Source organism: Achroia grisella, unplaced genomic scaffold (assembly GCF_030625045.1).
Source record: "Achroia grisella isolate CSIRO2021 unplaced genomic scaffold, CSIRO_AGI_Agris_v1 utg1847, whole genome shotgun sequence".
Lineage (NCBI taxonomy): Eukaryota > Metazoa > Arthropoda > Insecta > Lepidoptera > Pyralidae > Achroia > Achroia grisella.
The window spans coordinates 1,670,406-1,693,537 of NW_026712687.1; the positions used below are offsets into that span (position 1 = coordinate 1,670,406).

A 23,132-nucleotide genomic window follows, 5' to 3' on the forward strand; every position below is an offset into this window, starting at 1 on the left:
TGTCTGTATATGTTAGGCGTCGATGTCTGTGCCGGTGTCAGTGTCGGTATCGAAGTCGGTGTCGAAGTCGGTATCGAAGTTGGTGCGAAGTCGGTGTCGGTGTCGAAGTCGATGTCGGTGTCGGTGACGAAGTCGGTGTCGATGTCGGTGACGAAGTCAGTGTCGAAATCGGTGCGAAGTCGGTGTCGGTGTCGAAATCGATGTCGGTGTCGAAGTCGGTGTCGATGTCGGTGACGAAGTCGATGTCGAAGTCGGAGTCGGTGTCAGTATCGCTGTCAGTGTCAAAGTATGTTTCGGTGTCAGTGTCAGTGTCGAAGTCGGTGTCGAGGTCGGTGACGAAGTCAGTGTCGAAGTCTGTATATGTGTAGGAGTCGATATCGGTGTCGGTGTCGAAGTCGATGTCGGTGTCGGTGACGAAGTCGGTGTCGACGTCGGTGACGAAGTCAGTGTCGAAGTCGGTGTCGGTGTCAGTATCGAAGTATGTGTCAGTGTCAGTGTCAGTGTCGAAGTCGGTGTCGATGTCGGTGACGAAGTCGGTCGAAGTCGGTGTCGGTGTCAGTATCGGTGTCAATGTCAGTGTCGGTGTCGGTGTCGAAGTCGGTGTCGGTGTCAGTATCGGTGTCAATGTCAGTGTTGGTGTCGGTGTCGAAGTCGGTGTCGAAGTCGATGTCGAAGTCGGTGTCGGTGTCAGTATCGCTGTCAGTGTCGAAGTATGTTTCGGTGTCAGTGTCAGTGTCGAAGTCGGTGTCGAGGTCGGTGACGAAGTCAGTGTCGAAGTCGGTGTCGGTGTCAGTATCGGTGTCAATGTCAGAGTCGGTGTCGGTGTCGAAGTCGGTGTCGATGTCGGTAACGAAGTCAGTGTCGAAGTCGGTGTCGGTGTCAGTATCGGTGTCAATGTCAGTGTCGGTGTCGGTGTCGAAGTTGGTGTTGGTGTTGGTGTCGGTGTCGGTGTCGAAGTCGGTGTCAAAGCTGGTGTTGGTGTCGGTGACGGTACCAGTGTCGGTGTCCATTTCTGTAAATGTGTAAGAGTCGATGTCGGTGTCGGTGTCGGTATCGATGTCGGTGTCGGTGTCGGTATCGATGTCGGTGACGAAGTCCGTGTCGAAATCGGTGTCGGTGTCAGTGTCGGGGTCCGTGTCGGTGTCGAAGTCGGTGTAGAAGTCGGTATCGAAGTTGGTGTCGAAGATGGTGTTGGTGTCGGTGTCAGTGTCAGGTTCGTATCCATGTCTGTATATGTGTAGGAGTCGATATCGGTGTCGGTGTAGAAGTCGGTATCGAAGTCGGTGTCGAAGTCGGTGTCAGTGTCGAAGTCCGTGTCAGTGTCGGTGTCGGTGTCCATGTCCGTATATGTGTAGAAGTCGAAGTCGGTGTCGAAGTCGGTGTCGAAGTAGGTGTCGAAGTCGGTGTCGAAGTCGGAGTCGATGTCGGTGACGAAATCGATGTCGGTGTCGATGTCGGTGTCGGTGTCCATGTCTGAATATGTGTAGGTGTCGAAGTCGGTGTCGATGTCGGTGACGAAGTCAGTGTCGAAATGGGTGTCAGTGTCGGTGGCCATGTCTGTATATGTTAGGCGTCGATGTCTGTGCCGGTGTCAGTGTCGGTATCGAAGTCGGTGTCGAAGTCGGTATCGAAGGTGGTGCGAAGTCGGTGTCGGTGTCGGCGTCGAAGTCGGTGTCGGTGTCGGTGTCGGTGTCGGTGTCGGTGTCGAAGTCGGTGTCGGTGTCCATGTCTGAATATGTGTAGGCGTCGATGTCTGTGCCGGTGTCAGTGTCGGTGACGAAGTCAGTGTCGAAGTCGGTGTCGGTGTCAGTATCGGTGTCAATGTCAGTGTCGGTGTCGGTGTCGAAGTCGGTGTCGAAGTCTGTGTATGTGTAGGAGTCGATATCTGTGTCGGTGTCGGTGTCGATGTCGGTGTCGAAGTCGGTATCGAAGTTGGTGTCGAAGTCGGTGTCGGTGTTGATGTCGGTGTCGGTGTCGAAGTCGGTGTCAAAGCTGGTGTTGGTGTCGGTGTCGGTATCAGTGTCGGTGTCCATTTCTGTAAATGTGTAAGAGTCGATGTCGGTGTCGGTGTCGGTATCGATGTCGGTGACGAAGTCCGTGTCGAAATCGGTGTCGGTGTCAGTATCGGTGTCGGTGTCGAAGTCGGTGTCGAAGTCTGTATATGTGTAGGAGTCGATATCTGTGTCGGTGTCGGTGTCGATGTCGGTGTCGGTGTCGAAGTCGGTATCGAAGTTGGTGTCGAAGTTGGTGTTGGTGTCGGTGTCGGTATCAGTGTCGGTGTCCATTTCTGTAAATGTGTAAGAGTCGATGTCGGTGTCGGTGTCGGTGTCGGTGTCGGTGTCGAAGTCGGTGTCGGTGTCCATGTCTGAATATGTGTCGGTGTCGAAGTCGGTGTCGGTGTTGATGTCGGTGTCGTGTCGGTGTCGGTGTCGGTGTCGATGTCGGTGTCGAAGTCGGTATCGAAGTTGGTGTCGTGTCGGTGTCGAAGTCGGTGTCGGTGTCGAAGTCGGTGTCGGTGTCCATGTCTGAATATGTGTCGGTGTCGAAGTCGGTGTCGGTGTCCATGTCTGAATATGTGTAGGTGTCGAAGTCGGTGTCGATGTCGGTGACGAAGTCAGTGTCGAAATCGGTGTCAGTGTCGGTGTCCATGTCTGTATATGTTAGGCGTCGATGTCTGTGCCGGTGTCAGTGTCGGTATCGAAGTCGGTGTCGAAGTCGGTATCGAAGTTGGTGCGAAGTCGGTGTCGGTGTCGAAGTCGATGTCGGTGTCGAAGTATGTGTCGGTGTCAGTGTCAGTGTCGAAGTCGGTGTCGATGTCGGTGACGAAGTGAGTGTCGAAGTCGGTGTCGGTGTCAGTATCGGTGTCAATGTCAGTGTCGCTGTCGGTGTCGAAGTCGGTGTCGAAGTTGGTGTTGGTGTCGGTGTCGGTATCAGTGTCGGTGTCCATTTCTGTAAATGTGTAAGAGTCGATGTCGGTGTCGGTGTCGGTATCGGTGTCGGTGACGAAGTCCGTGCCGAAATCGGCGTCGGTGTCAGTGTCGGGGTCCGTGTCGGTGTCGAAGTCGGTATCGAAGTCGGTGTAGAAGTCGGTATCGAAGTTGGTGTCGAAGTATGTGTCGGTGTCAGTGTCAGTGTCGAAGTCGGTGTCGATGTCGGTGACGAAATCGGTGTCGATGTCGGTGTCGGTGTCAGTATCGAAGCATGTGTCAGTGTCTGTCGAAGTCGGTGTCGATGTCGGTGACGAAGTCAGTGTCGAAGTCGGTGTCGGTGTCAGTATCGGTGTCAATGTCAGTGTCGGTGTCGAAGTCGGTGTCGAAGTCGGTATCGAAGTTCGTGTCGATGTCGGTGTTGAAGTCGGTGTCGAAGTTGGAGTTGGTGTCTGTGTCAGTGTCAGTGTCGGTGTCAATGTCTGTATATGGTAGGAGTCGATGTCGGTGTCCATGTCTGTATATGTGTAGGGGTCGGTGTCGAAGTCAGTGTCAAAGTCGGTGTCGGTGTCTATATATGTGTAGGGGTCGATATCGGGGTCTGTGTCGGTGTCAGTGTTAGTGTCAGTGTCGGTGTCCATATCTGTATATGGTAGGAGTCGAAGTCTGTATCGAGGTCGGTGTCGGTATCAGTGTCGGTGTTAGTGCCAGTGTCGGTGTCCCTGTCTGTATTTGTGTAGGAGTCGGTGTCGGTGTCGGTGTCGAAGTCGCTGTCGGTGTCAGTGTCAGTGTCGGTGTTGATGTCGGTGTCCATGTCTGTATATGTGTAGGAGTCGATATCTGTGTCGGTGTCGGTATCGAAGTCGGTGTCGAAGTCGGTGTCGATGTCGGTGTCGGTGTCGGTGTCGGTGTCGGTGTCGGTGTCGGTGTCGGTGTCGGTGTCGGTGTCGGTGTCGGTGTCGAAGTCGGTGTCGGTGACTGTATCGGTGTCGATACAATGAAATTTGGTACACATATAGTTTAGACCCCTAGAAAGGACATGGCTACTTTATAATCCGAAAAAAGAGTAGCAAGGACTTGAAAGGGGGGATAAAAGATTGTATGGCAGAATCATCATTTTTGAAGCTAGACTCTTGAAATTTATTTTTGATAAATATGACATTTAATGTTTGCAAAAAAAATACCCTTAAGGGGGTAAAATAAAATATGGGATGAAAGTTTTTGTATAAACTCGTAGTTTTTGAAGCTTGAAATTTGAAACTTATTTTTGAGTAATACCTACGGTACCTTATTACTAATTAGATTTATATAACTTTCTGTAACTTTGTCTTTGCTGTTTAGTAGTAATAACTGTGGACAATTGGCACAGCTAATATTATAGGTATCAGACAACTGAAATAAATACATTTTTATTATAAATATACTTTTTTTTTATAAATATCGTCTATGTATACATTGGTAAAGTTACGCGGACATATTATCATCATCAGATGTAAGTGTTCTACTCGTACTTTGCATTTCACTAAGTATCGAGACAGTAGTTTGCTACTTAAATCTATACATATAAATAAACTTGGAGTGTTTGTAATATTGAAATAACCGTTTTTTATTACATGCATATGAACATAAATATGGTACATATACCAAAAAACCACTTTTTAAAATTATTGTCTGTCTGTCTGTTTGTTCCGGCTAATCTCTGAAATGGCTGGGACTATTTTGACGGGACTTTTTTGGCAGGCAGCTAATGTAATAAGTAGTAACTTAGGCTACTTTTATTTTAGAAACATTATTTTATTTTACAATACAGCTAGTAATTAATATATTATATTTGTTAAGTTTTAACCTAAAAAGTACAATAGTGTGAGATTGTGACCATGAGCCATTCCCTTACAGGGTGTCACAATATAATTGTTACAACTTAATCACTAGCTGCGTTTATGTGCTTTATATTTTTATGATAATGCAATAAATAAATAAAATAAATATCTTTCAAAAATGTATTGATTTAACATCTTTTACATTTCGGCTTTTCAGTGATTAATTTTTCACCCACAGTACTACCAGTACAGTTTGGTGTATCACACTCGTTGCTCTGATCACATTCGCCTCTCTCACATGGATCGTCTTCTTCTTCTTCTTCCTCACATTCAAATTTGACATCACATTTATCTTCGCAGTCGTTCTTTTCCTTACCTATGAATTTATCACTGCAATTATCTTGACAATCATCTCTAGCACTACATCTCAAACTATTGGAAATTCTCAGTAAAGTTTTCACGAGAGGAGGTTTTGCATCACGAATTCTTTGCCTTTCTCTGATTTTTCTAACATTATCATCACCATTACTCTCATCTTCTTGGTGGGTACGGAGCCTAGATTGTTGCATTCGTTTTTTGTTGTATCTATATCTATCTGGTTGGTATGAATCTTGTTTATCCGAATATACTATGTCATCATATTCTAAATATCTGTCTTTTCTATCATTATCATGTCTGTGTTGCAGGCCTCTGTTATGTGCTTTTTGTCGTTTATGCCAGTTGTGTTTAGTTTTCGGTCGACGATTGACAGAATTTCTATCAGCAAATGCTTTTGGTAACTAAAATGTATTATAAAATAAGAATTTTATTGAAAATCATTTATGCTAATAATTATGTCAATTTTATTACTTTGTGATTATACCCATGTAACCAGTATCAGAGATACCCATGTAACTAATCATTACATAATATAGTAAATTATTATAAATATCATAATTCTTTAAATTTTCTTTTAGCTTAATCGTAATATTTTCAGTAGATGTATATATGTCACAAGAGATCATGATTCGAAATGATTTTGGGGAATGTGTTATAAACACAAGTTGAATACGACATATTAGAAAAAAGGGAACTAATGATTTTGATAGTTCCATTTCTAATCAGCAATCTTTTTAGTTTTCTAATTTTGTTTGTATTGATGTCTTATAATATTTGTCATCTTGTGAACAATTGAAAGGCAGCTTTATGACTAAAGAACTTGATTATGATTTTGATACATTATATAAGTTTAATTTGAATGAATTTACCTGATACAAATTTGAGAGTGGCGCTACTTCTATGCGTTCTTCTAAACTTGATGGTAGCTCTTTATGATCGTGTGTATTTAGATGCAGTCCTTTTAAATCATCTAGAACCAAGATGATTGGGTAATTGGTGCCAGATTTCATCTTTGACAGATGTGATTGAAGGATGGATTCTCCATTTGCTACATTCAATCCCTGGAAGTGATGTTTTTAAGTTTTTGAAGTTTGAAATAAATTTTATTAGGATTTTATAAAGCACGAGCTTCTGTTTGCGACATTTTTTGTGTTACTAGTGACCAAATGACAAATTTTATTATGATATGACGCAAGACCGTAAGTAGCAAAATGATCTAACTAAAAATAACCAAAGGAATACCAACCTAAAGGAATTAAAATGATGTGTATACTAATAAAAAATTGAATAACACATTCACTTAAAATATTATATAGGAGGGTATAATGTATTATACAAGGGATGTAAAATATTATTTAGTAATGTTTGAAATTACTTACTATATAAAGAAGCAGATGTAAAATGATCTTCACTGTAGATTTAATAGACGCCATTTTACTCTTCTCTTTTTGGCGTTTTCCTCAAGAATGTTCTCTGATTCATTCGCCTTCAGATTGTAAACTTTGCATCAATGATTTTAATCAAATGTATACGGTGTTATTTTTAAAACATCCTGTTTTTACATGGTACCGTAACTTTAATGTGGGTGAAATTTAATTAAAAATAATTGTAAAAATCTATTTTTTATTATTTCTGTATTAATTTCACAATAAATTTCACACAGATCATTAGAAGATACAATATTAACATTAGATAATTACTTATACATATATGTTAATTATAGATACATTCATGTGTAAAAATATTTCTATACATGTAATATAACTGTAGAGGTCGAATGTCTGTACATAGGAAAAAAACGCCAAAAACCGAGTTAGAGGGATGTTAGAAGTGAAATAGAAGACATTTAGATTTTTTAAATTTATTGTTTCTTTGTCTGTCTGTATAGGCTAATCTCCGAAACTGTTGGACCGATATAAAGGAATTTGCATGGAAGTAGCTTAAATTTCTTGACCGGGAGTCAACATCTTAGATACTGTTAATCACGGGAAATTATTTTCCCGTGGGATAGACAAAAATCTTTAGTAACTTTTATTTAGCTTAGTACAAAACCTACTTAAGTAAAGTCAGAACGACATGTCATATGTTTATATTGTTCCAGTATTCCTAGACACAATAAATAGATAGGCACTAGCTGTACCCGCGACTTCGTCCGCGAAAATAGTGACCTTGACCAAATAATGAAAAAATATGTAACGACCGAACCCAATAAAAGCTAATTGAAAAAGTTTCATCGTTTCATCTTCAAAAATGACGACACTTCCATACATAACTCTTTCAACCCCTTATAACCCTTCTATCGCATTCAAAAATAGCCTATTTATTTATATTTAATCAACAGCCTCGAAAATAAGTTTCAATCTTCTAGCTTCAATAATAACGAATTTACATAAAAAAATTATCCCCTAATTTATTTAATCCCCTTAACATTTTTAAAAACTTTATATGTCAATATGACATATAAAGTTTTTAATTATTTATTAATATTTATATTTAATTAGCAGCCTCAAAAATAAGTTTCAAGCTTCAAAAATGACGATTCTTCCATACAATCTTTCATCCCTAATTTCAACCCCTTACAACCTTTATTTCGCATTAAAAAGTAGCCTATGTCCTTTCTCAGGGTCTAGACTATCTGTGTACCAAATTTCATTTAAATCGGTTCAGCAGTTTTGGCGTGAAAGCGAGACAGACAGACAGAGTTACTTTCGCATTTATAATATTAGTAAGGAAGTAAGGATGAAAAATACTTCGAAGTATTGATGAACAAGTTAATGTATTAAAAACTACCGTTAGCCTAAAAAATTGTAATCATAGTTGTAATAATATGATTATACTAGCTGTGACCGCGGTTTCACCCGTATTAAATTTATAATAATATAGCCTATATGATATTCTGATGTATAAGCTATATTACTGTAATGTTTCATCAAAATCCGTTAAGTAGTTTCTGCATGAAAGATGTAATAAACATCCATACTTACAAACTCCCGCGTTTATAATATAATTAAGATTATATAATTTTATTTCCATATCAGATACAGAGCTTAAAATACATAATGTCACTCCGCCGGTAGTTTCCGTAGTAAAATTCCGTGAAATTCTCATCGCTGGAATGCCTTTGAAGGCACCTTTAAAATGTTATCGATTCCTGGATTTCACTTAGCGACATTTCAGCTATCCTATATGTAGCTTTGAAGCGAATAGTTTTAAAATATTTAAATACTATCCCGCGAATATATTTTAGTTATAAAGTTTTTACAGTACTGAGTTTTGCTATCGATTTATTGTTCGTACTTTGACTTTTTTTCACGTACCAACAAAATCAAAAATTATTTATTCATGTAAGACATTTTAGCAGCTTATGAACGTAATACAATTTTTCTCTACCGTCCAGTTTCAGTATACAGTTACTGATATAATACCTATTAATAAAAACCGTATCATTATGGTTATTTTGTCCAGTAAAAAACAATAACATAATAAATATGTCAGTCGCTGTGTTTATTATTCCTTTTACCAAATACACTTTTTTATATTTTTGAAAAGGCAAAAAACTGTTGGTATCCATCTGATGGCAAATGGTGCCGTCGCCATTATGTCGTATGTACATGAATTATCATACTACGGACATCACTTTATCATGTGACACCCGTAACTACTCATGTGTTGCCATTGCGTATAACTAAAATGTTATCGTCTTATCCTGTAATTTCACTACCAATCTGTACCCTGTAACCGAAACATAGCTTATAAAATAAACTGCTTGACGGCTGATGTAGGTGAGAATTCTCACGCTGGCTGAAGTCCTCATGCAGTCGACTTTTTACAGTCTAAATCTGGTAAAATATATTAATGTAATTTTTGATGTCCTCTATATAAAGAATAAAGGAACAAATTATAATATATCACATTTACTCTGCAGTCCAATTTAAATTGGTATATATTCTATTAAATTTAAAATTACAACTCAAATGATAAAAACAAAAGAGGATGATAGAAATTAATTATAATGTTTCATTACTGTTTATACAATATACATATGATGTTTGTAATACAGTACATTTCAAGAGAATTAGGAGGCGTGGTTCTTCAACATGTTGGTTTTTTATAACAAGAATAAAGTTTTTGTTTTGGTCAACATATATTGTACCTATACTAAAGATATCAATTAGGAGGCATAGTTTTGCCACATTTCGGTTTTTTGTTACACGGATCAGGATTTGGTTTCGGTTTTGGTCTGCATATATCGAGTTCATCAAATATTTGCTGGCAGTTGGCCGGACATGATGGTTTCTTCTTTGGACATATTTGAACACACTTGTACACCTTCTCACATCTCGTTCTTAGTGCAGTTCGGAGAACTTGTTTAATTGATTCTAGGCTGTCATCTGAATCATCTGGATTAGACTGGAGAAAAATGAGTAAAAAATATTTACACTTTCCATTTTTTAACATATGTATTTAACTGTTTTGTAAATTAAATCATAAAATATACATATTATTTGGAAACTGATTTAGAAGAAAATCAAAATAGAATTATTTATCCATTACCCTAAGGTTGATATGAAAAAATTGCTCTGACGGTATCGTAGTTACGGTGGTTACGGTGGTTTAGCGGTATAGCACACCGCTTTTCATCGGATGGTCGTGAGTTTGATTTCTTCGCACGGTACTAATATTTATATTTATTAGTACGATTGTTTGTATCGGTCTGGGTGTTTTCCAAATATAGTATGTATGTATTTACAAAAAATATGTATCTAAGTATTTATATCAGTTGTCTAGTACTCATAACACAAGTTCTGCTTACCATGGGACTAGATTGCGCTGTGTTAATTGTCCAGTTTTATTAATATTATATATATACACACGTATATTATTCATATTTAAATATATTTTCTATCACTCTTTAAGATTAGTCATCTGTCTGTTTGTATCATTATATAATAATAGAATGGATGACTGCAAAATAATAAATATAAACTCACCCTCAACAATCGGTGCAAAATATATGCATTACTATCCTTATCTTGTTTGAATATTTCTTTATTATTTTCATAGTCTAATAAGCCGACAGCGTTATGGTTCTCGAGTAAATCGTCAAAATCAGACGTTCTTTTACTATTGTCAACTTCTAATACAATAACCACGGCACCATTTTTGTTTTTACCAAGTAAACTTTTTAATAATTTCGAATTTTTTAACGTATCCGTAGTGCTTGCGTTCTAAAAAAAAAAAAAATTAATTAAAAGAAAACGAGTACCAAAACGTTCAATTGCCACAATATATAGTTTTTTTTATTATTATCACGTTATCAAGTTACTTCCGTGCCCAATTCGTTAATAAGTATTGAATCCTGAAATTTCACTGCCGAATCTTACAGTACAACAGAAAAACAGCTGTAACGACCCACGCAGACAACTATTTACAAAGTCTATATGTATACACATAAAGACTGATGATGTACAGGCCAGCTAGGTGCTAGAAATTGTACCTAGTTAGTATTCTATCACTCATCAAGAATATAATATTTCTAGCATTCACGGTCGGTATTTAATAGACGAATGAAATGTTAAGTAAGTAAAAATAAAAAAATAATATAAGTAATAATGTTAAAAAAAGGTCGCAAGTGGGAAAAAATATTATTTACCCTTAATAGAATAAACAAGAATACTTACAAAAAAAAATAGAAAATATAGAAATGTACATTTTCTTACAAGCGTTTTCCTAAGCATTTTAGTGTAAACTATTTTACTTGTTGTTGACCAATACAGTCACACATTAGTGAATTTAATTTTAATTCAGTACACATAAACAAGTAGTTACATTTTTAATTTTTTTTTAAACAAGTTTTACAACCATGATAACTACATATATAGCGTGATATGAAGTTTAGGAGTAGGTATATGTAATACCAGGAGAGAATCGTGAACTAGTGTTTACCTACCCAAATGTATCCCGTAGGTTGTGAGTTCAAATGTCCGAAAAAAATTGTTTGTGTCTATTTTTTTTCCTAAGTAATTCTCCAATGATTAAAACATAAGTAACAAATTAAATTAACTTTGAAGGTAACTATCGAGGTAACAGTGAACGTAACACTTGACGTGCCCAAATTTCGCTGGGTATGTTTGAATCCAACGTGGCAGGCGGTGATACTACTCTCATCTAGATTATCTCACGGATTATTTATTGGTTTGATGTAGGTATTTTCTTCACCGGAGAGTCAGCCAGAAATATAATATGACAAACATTTTTTTTTCAGGTTTGGCCAATTATTAAATTACAACCTCTTGGGCGTTATGCAGGGTAGTAAACTAGATGCTGATTAATAATGAATAAAAAACAAAACACTTCCTTTGGAGTTTCAGATCACGTTTCACAAGAAACATAAACATCCAAAAAATCAACTTTATCTCAATTCTCCACAATAATAACAGTATTATAATGTAAATATACATACATTATGTTCGCGGAAAGTAAACAACGTTCGCTTAAGCGAAATTTCAGGCAAACAATCGGAATTTACATTAACTCTGCGATATTGCCGTATTTAAAATTGTCGGAGCAGAATGAATCGTTTTGTTGACATGGTGGCTTGGCTTTTGTTGAGATATGGCGTATTAGATTAATAAGTACCTAATTATCATATGATGTTGAATATCGTCTAATTTCTTCACTCAAAACTGGGGAATACGGCGAACAAATAAAATAAATTATAAAAAAGTTGAAAAGGATTTTTATATATGTTACTTATGTTATCTGATGTACCTTTGTTGAGGGTGTTCGTGTTTTAGTTCTTATTTAAGTACCTACATATTATTAATAAAGCAGTTGTTATCCAGATCTCGTAGTTTCTATACACAACATGGTGACAGCGGTTTAAAAAATCAATTAAACTAATAATATTACGAATTGACTGTTTAGTTTAGTAATATTTCAATAGTTAAAAGTGCTATTGATAACTATATATTATGGAACACGCGCGACCACCGTCGGAACTACGTCTGGAGGGCAGCTCCGTCAGCCGGGCTGACGCGTGGAAGAAATGGAAAATACAATTTAATTTGTTTTTGAAAGCATCGGGGGTGCATAAAGAGGAGGAATGTGTGCAGGCGAGCCTATTAATAAATTTGGTTGGACCCGAAGGTTTCGATGTTTACGAAACTTTTACTTTTAAAAGTGAAAAAGAAAAAGACGACGTCGCCATTTTGTTGAAAAAATTTGATGAGTATTTTGGAGTGAAACAGAATAAACTTTGGCAAGGTATAATTTTTTTATGCGAAACCAAGAGATCGGCGAGTCGATAAATCAATATGTGACAGCATTGAAATTGTTGAGTAAAAATTGTGACTTCAAAATATTAGAAGTGGAGCTCATTCGCGATCGCATAGTTTGCGGCATAAAAAACACGACGGTACGTGATCGTCTATTGAGAACCGAGGACTTGACATTAGAGAGAACAATAAACATATGCCAAGTGGATGAAATATCGAATGACAGCAGTCGCCTGTTGGAATCTCGCGGCGGCGGCTCCGGGACGTTGCAAGTGGACGCGTTACGGCAGCGCGGCGGCGTGGCGAGCGCGCGGCCCGCGCGGCGGCGGGCGGCCCGGCGGCGGGCGCCGGCCGGCGCTGCCGGTGCGGCTGAGCTCTGGCAGCGCGCCGTGTCTTAGGTGCGGAGGGCGCTGTGCGGAACCGGGCTCGTGTCCCGCTACTACGGTTCAGTGTTATGTTTGTGAAAATTACGGTCATTTTGCTAGAATGTGCAAGTTAAAAAAAAGTGTTAAAAAAATGCACGAGATCGGTGTGGACGACGAGAAGTCTACGGACAGCGACTGTGAGCCATTTTTTGTTTCTTCTGTTTATAATATTAATGAAATTAACTCGTCTCACAACTGGTTTGAGATACTTCCAGGCGAGCATGGTTTTGAGAAGTTTAAATTGGATACGGGAGCAGATATAAATGTCTTATCCCTTAAACGTTATCTGTCACTAGGTTATGATATAAACAGTATTTGTACGGATTCAAATATTATACTCCAAGCATATGGAGGTAATTCGATTCCTATAAGGGGAACTTCAATTTTACAGTGGTGGTATAAGAATGTTCTCTATGAATTAAAATTCGCTATCGCTGATATCGATTGTCAAAGTGTGCTAGGATATGAATCGTGTGAAACCTTGGGGTTGATAAAGAGGATTCACAGCGTTACAATGTCTAATAATGAGGATTTATTCACTGGTTTAGGTTGTTTACCAGGAGAGTACCACATTGTCGTGGACAAATCAGTGGCGCCAGTGGTTTGTTCTACTCGCAAGGTCCCATTAGGATTGCGCGATAAGTTAGAGGAAGAACTAAATAGGATGATACATTTGGGTGTTATCAGGAAGGTAACACAGCCTACACCATGGGTGAACTCTTTAGTTGTAGTAGCTTAAAAAAATGGTCAATTGCGTATATGTCTGGATCCGAGACCACTTAATAAAGCTATACAACGTTCACATTTTCAGTTACCAACAATACATGAATTGGCTACTAAATTGCACGGAGCTAGGTATTTCTCGGTTTTAGATGCTAATTCTGGATTTTGGTTTATCAAACTAGATAGTGAAAGTGCCGATTTGTGTACGTTCAGTACGCCGTTCGGGCGATATCAGTATTTGAGATTACCGTTTGGGTTAAATTGTGCGCCAGAAATATTTCACGCGAAAATAAAACAATTACTTGAAGGCTTAGAGGGGGTAGATTCATTTATTGACGATATAATTTGTTGGGGTAGAAATAAAGATGAACATGATAAACGATTAAAAGCGTTGTTTAGCAGGGCTCGCAAAATTAATTTAAAATTTAATAAAGAAAAATGTCGAATAGGCTTAAAAGAGGTAACTTATCTAGGTCATCTGTTTAATCAAGATGGAATGAAAACAGACCCAGAAAAAGTTAGAGCCATAATTAACATGTCTGAACCAACGGATAGAAAAAGCTTGGAACGATTTTTGGGGGCGGTGAACTATTTATCTAAATTTATACCTAATTATGCCGATCACGTTGTGCCATTGACTAGATTGTTGCGAAAAGACGTATTATGGACGTATGAAATGAGTCATAAAAAAGTGTTTAGCAGGCTAAAACAATTGTTAAGTAACGCTCCCGTGTTAGCACTATACGACACTAACAGTACGGTAGTGATGTCTGTGGACGCGAGTAGCGTGGCCCTGGGCGCCGTTCTCATGCAGGGCGGCCGGCCGGTGGAGTACGCCTCGCGCACACTCACCGACACACAGGTTAGGTATGCACAAATTGAAAAGGAGTTACTGGCTATTGTTTTCGCATGTGAGAAATTTCACCAATATATTTATGGAAAACCACATATAGTCATTGAATCTGATCATAAACCTCTTGAGAGTATTTTTAAAAAGCCCCTGGATTCCATCCCAGCACGCTTGCAGCGTATGATGTTAAAATTACAGGGATATGATTTAATAGTTATCTATAAACCGGGAAAATATATGTATTTACCAGATACATTATCACGTGCGCCTCTTCCAGATTTGTATTCTGATAAAATTAGTGATTCAATATTATGTTAAGTTAAAATGATAATTAGTAATGTACCGATATTCCAAAATAAGTTTACTCTAATAAAACGCGAGACGAGTAAAGATAACATTTTAAAATTCTTAATTTCGTATATAAATCAAGGCTGGCCGGTTTATAAGGGTAATATAATAAATGAGTTGAAGTATTATTGGTCTATAAGAGACGAATTGTATTGCATAGATGGTGTTATATTTAAATACAAACAAGTCTTAATTCCATGTTCGTTAAAAAATGAAATGTTAAAGCTTGTACACGAAGGACATTTGGGGATTGAGAGATGTAAAAGACGCGCACGTGAAGTACTATTTTGGCCAGGTATTACAAAAGATGTAGAAAGTTACGTTCGAAAATGTAAAGTTTGTCAGGAGAATTCAAACAAACCGTCGAAAGAACCATTGACTCCAATTACTGTTCCAAATTTGCCATGGAATAAAATCGGTACGGATATATTTGAGCACCGAAAAAAGTGTTATTTGGTCTTAGTGGATTATTTTTCAGGTTTCATAGAAGTTACACATTTAAAAGATTTGTCTTCGGTTTCAGTAATAGATTGCATGAAAGAAAATTTTGCTCGGTACGGCATTCCGGAAACGCTAATAAGTGACAATGGTCCACAGTTTTCGTGTCGTAACTTTAAACGATTTGCATCAGAATGGGGATTCAGTCATGTGACTTCATCACCTTATTACCCACAGGCTAATGGCAAGAGCGAAAGAGCCGTACAAACTCTTAAAAAAATGTTAACAAAAACAATAGACAGTAATGGCGACTTTTATTTAAATTTATTGAGTTACAGAAATACTCCCCGCGATAATAATTTGAATTCTCCTGCTCAACTGTTAATGGGTCGACGATTAAATTGTCGATTACCGGTTCATCCTGATTTATTAAAAGTGAATAACGATGTGGACCATAAAATAATTGTAAATAAACAAAAGAAAACCAAGCTATATTATGATCAACGATGTAAACAACTGCCTGAATTGAATGTCGGCGATGACGTCATTATGATAGAAAACAACGATAGGATCCGAGGTACGGTTATAGCACGGGCTAGTACACCGCGGTCTTATATTATAAAAAATAAAAAAGGTATTTACCGCCGCAATCGCCGACACTTAATTCAAAGTATGCCCAATAATAAATATGAGGAAACTATAGGGGAGGAATGTCCGTATCTATCGGCTAATGATGATGATGGTGATGAATTATATGTACCCAATTGCAAAATTAGAGAGAGCGTTTACAAATCTTATTCACCGCCACGTACCCGCAGGCAGTTACCAAAATAATATTGCAGTTGTTAGTTTATTTTTATTTTATTTTTTGTATTTATCTAATGTTAACATAAATAGTATGTAGTAATTGATTGTTATATCTATACTTGGTAAATTGTCTACTAACTAAATGAATAGTAATTCATTTTATTATTAGTATTGTAATTCATAGTTTGTATTATATACTTTAGTAATAGTATATTTTGCTTTTAAAAGGGAAAGATGTTGAGGGTGTTCGTGTTTTAGTTCTTATTTAAGTACCTACATATTATTAATAAAGCAGTTGTTATCCAGATCTCGTAGTTTCTATACACAACACCTTAATGTAAATTTACATCTGGGAAACGTACATAATGGTAAGTTATGGGAATTTCGAGTGTGAGGAGACATTGTAAAACACTTTGCTAAATTATATAATAATAATAAACCTACATAAATCACACAGCGCCAAACTAAGCAGCGCTTGTACTACGAGTATCAAATACTACATTTCTTTGTATACATATTATCTATGTGTTTGTGATTCTATATAGAAATATATAGAAACACAAACACATAGATAATATGTATAGAAAGTATTCACATCAGTATAAACAGTCATATATATGAATATAAATATTTGTTCTGTACTGGAATCGAATCCACAGCCGTCAGAAGTAAGACCTTTTCACTGTAGGAGTACCAAATGGGAAATTCGTAATAACTGTATTTCATGTGGAAATAAATTTGTCATTTTTTTAGAGTATTCTGAGTAAATTAACCGTTACACGCATCGCGTGATCAAATAGGCCCTGCGCAAATAATTTTGTTCGAAAACGTTTATGTATAAATATTTCCAGCGGTTTCGCCTCGACCATGGCGTTTAATTCACATGGGGCTTATATTTAGGGGTAACTGTGTATACAAAGCGGGTTAATATCGCACAAGAATCTCGTTAAAAACGCTGTAAAGGAAATGGTTTTATTTTATTTTCTTTGATATGAAAACGGATGATGAAATTGCGTTATTTTTTACTTTGATAAAATACTGAGAAGAAAGTTTTTGATGGATGTAAATTTATAAGAGAATTTAATTAGAAACGAGTAAAATGGATTTTATTCTAATTTGTTTTTTTAGACGAAACGAGTACTCGCCTAATGAACTCGCCTACAGTTCATTAGGCGAGCTGATAATAAAATAAAAATCTACAAAAGTACATAGTATAGAAATGATGTCTTTATTAATGAAATAGTAAAATCTGACTAACTAATGGAAATTCCTAACCGGCACCTATTATTATTAGCATCCGCCCACAACTTCGTTTCTGATTGATCTCGTTAATCCAAACTATTACAATATTATTATCTAGCCGTGCAGCGGTTTCACCCGGCTAAAATTTATAGCCTATATGTCCTACTGATGTATAAGCTATTCTTTTATATAGCTTTACTAAAAAGTTTTATTAAAATCTGTTCAGTAATTTTTGCGTGAAAGAGTAACAAACATCTATACGCTCAAACTTTCGCGTTAATAATATTGATAAGATGCGTTAGTGTGTCTCTCTGAATAGGAAATTATAAGTGTAGATAGATTTTATTCCCTTCAGGCTATATTTTTATTGGCTATATGTACTTTTTACTTGTGTATTACGTATATTAAAGTTATTTAAATAAAATAAGTTTAATTTAAATATTATAATACAACAAAAATATAAAATTATGGCCTTCTAGGTGTATTATATGAAGGAGGTCATAATTCTACAGCTATATATCATAGCTAGTATTTTAACAAAGGTGGAGTGGGCTAGTGTCTAAATAATCTCTATTCAAATAGACTTAATATAAATATTATTGAATAGTCATATAATTTTTATTCAACCACTTATATGGAACTCACTTATAAGAAGATAGTGCAAGAAATTTGAACGTTGCTTTTAAGCAAACCTTGTTTATTTTTAAGATTTTGTATGAATATAGACTGCTTTATAATAGAAATTTTATTAAATAAAGATATATAGTATTATTTCCTAAATTTACAATTTACAAGTGTTTGTAAATTGTAAATTGAAAATTGTAAATCCTGCGAAACTCTTGTCTGAATTTGTTTGTAGGCACGTAGTTCTGTCTTATTTACTTAGTAGGTAAATAATTTGAGTAGCAGTTGCTTATTTCTCGCCAAGTATACTTATGAGGTGTAATTAATCTAATTTACTATAATTTCTGAACTAAAGTAATAATAATTCGCATAAATTATCCAACAATAGAAGTTTGCATGTATTTGTGGTCAAAATGCACCGGCTACGAACCCAACTGAACCGTAAACTTGCATGACATTAACAGTGAACGGGTTAAAAACAACGAGCGAAGAAAATAGTTGGATGTGACCTGTTGTAGAACTATAAACGTTGGGTTTACACAATATATCTTCTACCTTACGACTGAAAGCATCCTGGTTACGAGTCCACACGATTTAACACTGTCGAATAAAAAAAAAATGAGCTTCCAATATTTAGATTCCCAGTAAATTAGGTATCTCGTAGTAGAAAGTGTATTTTTAATACTATGGATGGAAAATATGTCTATATATAGTTTGAAATTACAAACAGACGCTTTAATTTTATTTATTTATATACATTGCATCTCCAAGAATGGTACTAACACCATCGACTTCATGATTTAGTGTAATGAACCACGAAGTTGCATCGATCTCGGTATATTACCAACAATATGGAAATATTCATAACATTACTCTTCTAGAATCCGTGGGCTAACTCCCAAGTGCATATTTAAGAGAAGTGCTGTTTCCATACGTCACAGTTTACGGCCGAGATAACTCCTATATTTCAGTGCACTCCATATTTCAGCAGCTGGAACAGCGGGACAGATTGTATGCTGTCTTATATATAAATTAATGCTTTAGTCTAACGAAACATAAGTGCAGTTTTCATAGTAGCATACAGAATAAAGTTGTCCATGTGGGTACCTCAGCCTCACCTATTTTAGTCTCCAAGCAGCTAGTTTTGTATGGTGTGATTCTGTTGAATGATGTTTGTGAGTGTGGATGGATGTTTGATACTCTTACATGCAAATACTGAATGGATTTGAATGGAACTTTACAATAATGTAGTTTATACGTCAGAATAAGACATAGGCTATAAATTTCACGCGAGTGAAACCTCGGGCACAGCTAGTGCACCTTATCTCATAAAGACAAAGAAATTACAGGATAAGAGGCAGTAGGTGGCTGCTTAGCCTACGTACTCCTCCGGAATTGCACTGCATTTTTTCCTTTTTCATTGTAGTTAGATATAAAAAGTTAACATAAACTTGTGTCTAAATTAATTAAAAAAATATTGTTTTTTAAATAGAGATAATAAAAAAAAATCGCCTAATTACTGTGAAATTACAGAAAAATAAGGCATGCAGCTTTGTATTTAACAACTAAATCTTAAAATATCATTCTCTCCCCTCAACCCATCCTGATAGTCATATAAACATACTATCCTATATATAAATAATATGTAAAAATAGTATGTTAATTAAATAATAATATTTAAAAAATATATAATAATAATGTATAAATGACTTACAGTATTCATTTAATTAATGTTAGTAAAATTTTAATTATTTCTCCGAATAGAATGTACAGGATCACATTATAAGGTAAAGGGCATCGAGAACTCTACAATTAGCAGTGAATAGATGAGATTATCTTCAAAATGGTCGAAACCTTTCCAAAAATAAAATGTCCTAAGTTAGTTCCATTATGCGTCTATAAAGTATTTGATATAATATTGTACACAGCTGTTCAAGCTATAAGTTGTTGAAGCCACCCCATACTGGAGTTTGAAACTGTAGTAATTACTATAACAGTAATTATGGTTGACAGAGTGTGCGGGAAGAAGGTTGTGGCGCCAATTGTAGCGAAGATTACAAAAATAAGTTTGTATCTTTCACGACGTTCTATAAATGATATATCTTAATATAATTAGTTTCTTCTAGCGATTTACCCTGGAACAGTTATTATCAGGACAAAATGTTGACGAAGAATGCGGTCCAACTGTTAAGATAAGAAATAAACTCAACTAAATTCGAAATTTAAAATTTTAGTTACTATCATATTTATTTACCTCACAATTATCTTCTAGGAAACTGTCAATTATATTTGTTAAGCATAATTAAAGGCTGCAAAGGATCAGCGACCAGCCAAGCAACAAAGTTGCCATTAGCCGACTACACTTACACATTCTATTGTGGCACAAAAATAATGTTGCAAAAAGTCGATGGATGGATCTAGTTGATGAAGTTGGGATGATCAAATATTTTAATGAATAATATTCATAACAAGTGATTATATATAGTATTCATTGTATTCGCTGTATGAAAAGAGTAAGAATTAATAGTGAAGTTTACAAAAAGTATTTACAACTTTCAATGTAACAAAACAAAGTGCCGGTACTTTCCTTTCAAAATTTTCCGTTTACGGAAACACGTGCAGTTAATAACTTTCCAAAACATACTTGCAACTTTAAAATCGATCGTACGCTTATGAGTGTTCTGACCCAGTTACGCTGGCAGTGAGACCCGACCCAAGGCGGAGCTAGTAGGAAGTTTCGGAACAAGACAGGAGATAATTTGTTTTGAGAATGCCTCTATGTTTGACTTCCATAGTAACCATAATTTAGTTGTTCAATTACAATCAATGGATAATTTCAATATCATGATGCTTGAGTTTTTATATTTTGACGTCCGTGGTGGTCTAGCGGTGTAACTCCCAGCAGTACACCGTTTTTCTTCCGAAGGTCGCGGGGTGGGATCCTCGCACGGTATAAACATTTGTATTCATGAGTTTGATTGTTTGTATCGGTCTGTGTGTTTTCAATGTATATTATGTAAGTATTGAGATGTTATGCTTTGGACTCTGTAATTTCACTGCATTTTCTCCCTTTCAATCGAAATCCAGCTTACAAACCAAGCTTCTTAGAAATAGCTATCCACGCAGTGGACTTTTTAAAAAATCTATGTCACTAAATGTAAATATATCAATATGTATGTACGTCTTCTTTTTTTCAAATATACGTTATATCGAGATTCGAATTCACTATAGAGCTATCTTTCAAATTCATTCTCCTAGTTTGGAGTTGTAAAAGGTAAAAATGGTGAGTAACATACTCTATACTAACGAACTCAATACGAGAGCAAAAAAGGTACGGCCAAGTGTGTGTTGGTACATAAATTATTCGTTCCGTACATTTGTTAAAACCGAGAATAACCAAATTGGAATTTACTGTTACACGGTAAAGCTTCGAATTTAAAATTGTTTGTTTGTTTGTAATTATTGTACTTGAATAGATTTTTTGGAAATGCTTTTATTTAACTAGAATCTAGCGAGTCGCTCTTGCATTGCATAGTAGAAATTAGTTTACTGCAGTAAATAGACCGATAGACATATAGACCGATAATAATCTAATAAAAAATCCAAACACAGACTTTGTTTTATTCGTTTGCTTTAATAAAGATGTCTAATTTAAATTCTCCTTTTGAATATATGTAAAATTGTAACAAGTGTTCTTCAACGTTCTACACGTTGAAGAACGCTTGTAACAATTTTGTCATATTTTATTTATTGACCAATGTGAAAAACTTATTTACTGTATGGCAAGTCATAATATACACTAATAATATTCAAACAATTTCAATGTAATTACGATTATATTAATAAATAAAATAAAGTATATATACATACTCCATTTCTGCATGAACTGTGAATTAACAATTTATTTTCGTACCATATTCGAATTTAAAGACTAAAAGTCTAAGTTAAAGTTCACCACTATACCACGACGTCTCCAAATAAAACAAATATATTTACTATTGTACTATAATGGTATTGTTACTTTCTTTTTAAATTAGGAAATTAGTTAGAAAGAAAAAGCAGAACATCAATAGAAGTTATTGTTATATAAGAGGTACATACTGTATTAGATGAATTTCTACCGCTTTTATATTTTTTTAGGTCAAAACAGTGTCTATAAGTATTGTTTTGATCGTTTTTTTTATTAAAATTACAAAATATTTAATATTTATTTTTTTATGTGGTATTAATACTTAAATTATTTATTTTATTACGATACCCTAATAACAGCAGAACACCGGCATCGGAACGGCTGGACTGTGCAAACAGTATTGCAACAAAACAAACACAGCGCGAACATAAAATAGCTGATATGTTCCACTTTATACCTGTAACTTGTGGAAATAAATTTTTATTTGATCATAATCGAATATTTTTTTTTTAATTTTGTATAATATATACACCTGATAGACCCACCACCCCCGGTAAGATCAACAGCAGAGGTAATACTGTAAAAAGTCGTCTGTGTGGATTTCATCTATTTCAGCCGCTAAGCCGTTTGTAAGTTCAGTTTAGGTAGTGAAATGCTAATCCAATTAATTAAAAAAATCGTCTTGTTAAGTCAATGTACTTCTTACGATTACTTCAGTATGCTGATTGAAAATTAAGATGTTATAGGGCCGTTCTCTGTCTTCTTAATACCTTCGTATCCCAATCAGGGTATTGACAGCTGTCGAAGTTGTGGTAAAAATGAAGACAGTAAAAGGGTATATGTCGATCGGTATATTTGAATCCGACTTAGTATGGAGTAAGCCTATCGCAATATTTTTGATTAACTTAGTTTGTAGGTTTTGCATCACTGGGATATCAGGCGGAAATTTAAATTGACGCATTTTTTTGTGGCGCACTGGTGAGATTACTCACTATTGTTATCGTCAACGCAACCGTTCGCCAGCGTGCACCGCTAAACCAGATTCAGTAACTACAACGCCATCTAGTTTGAGTGAGATAACCACCCTAATATATTCTTAATTAATTAATATGATTTATGTTTATAAACACGAAATAAACATAAATAGCAAATATTAAATCTAATTATAATTATTAAATAAAATGTATATTCTAGAAATTTCATATAATCATTGTGTGTACACACAGTTCGGTTTCGCTCCAACTCCACTCCAAACTGCAATGGGGTGCTCATATTTTTAAATTGGCGAATAGACTTAGTTCTGCCGCGTATACGTTAAGAAGAATTAGACAATTAACAGACGTGGCAACGGCTAAACTCGTGT

General features: G+C 36.1%; 3 protein-coding genes across 3 annotated transcripts; 1 reads left to right on the plus strand and 2 right to left on the minus strand.

Annotated features, from left to right (window-relative positions):
- Positions 1–37: 37 nt before the first annotated feature.
- On the minus strand, positions 38–2,363 carry LOC131841582 (serine-aspartate repeat-containing protein F-like). The gene is made up of 2 exons (XM_059189903.1): positions 1,760–2,363; positions 38–1,557 (listed from the first exon to the last, which is right to left on the minus strand). The coding sequence occupies exons 1-2, from the start codon at positions 2,361–2,363 to the stop codon at positions 38–40; spliced, it is 2,124 nt and encodes a 707-aa protein (XP_059045886.1).
- Positions 2,364–2,632: 269 nt separating this feature from the next.
- Positions 2,633–3,568, minus strand: LOC131841583 (clumping factor B-like). Its single transcript, XM_059189904.1, has one exon. It carries the CDS (start codon positions 3,566–3,568, stop codon positions 2,633–2,635), a length of 936 nt encoding a protein of 311 aa, XP_059045887.1.
- Positions 3,569–12,820: 9,252 nt separating this feature from the next.
- On the plus strand, positions 12,821–19,685 carry LOC131841584 (uncharacterized). The gene is made up of 3 exons (XM_059189905.1): positions 12,821–13,348; positions 15,422–15,763; positions 19,624–19,685. The coding sequence occupies exons 1-3, from the start codon at positions 12,889–12,891 to the stop codon at positions 19,683–19,685; spliced, it is 864 nt and encodes a 287-aa protein (XP_059045888.1). The 5' UTR covers positions 12,821–12,888.
- The last annotated feature ends 3,447 nt before the right edge of the window (positions 19,686–23,132 follow it).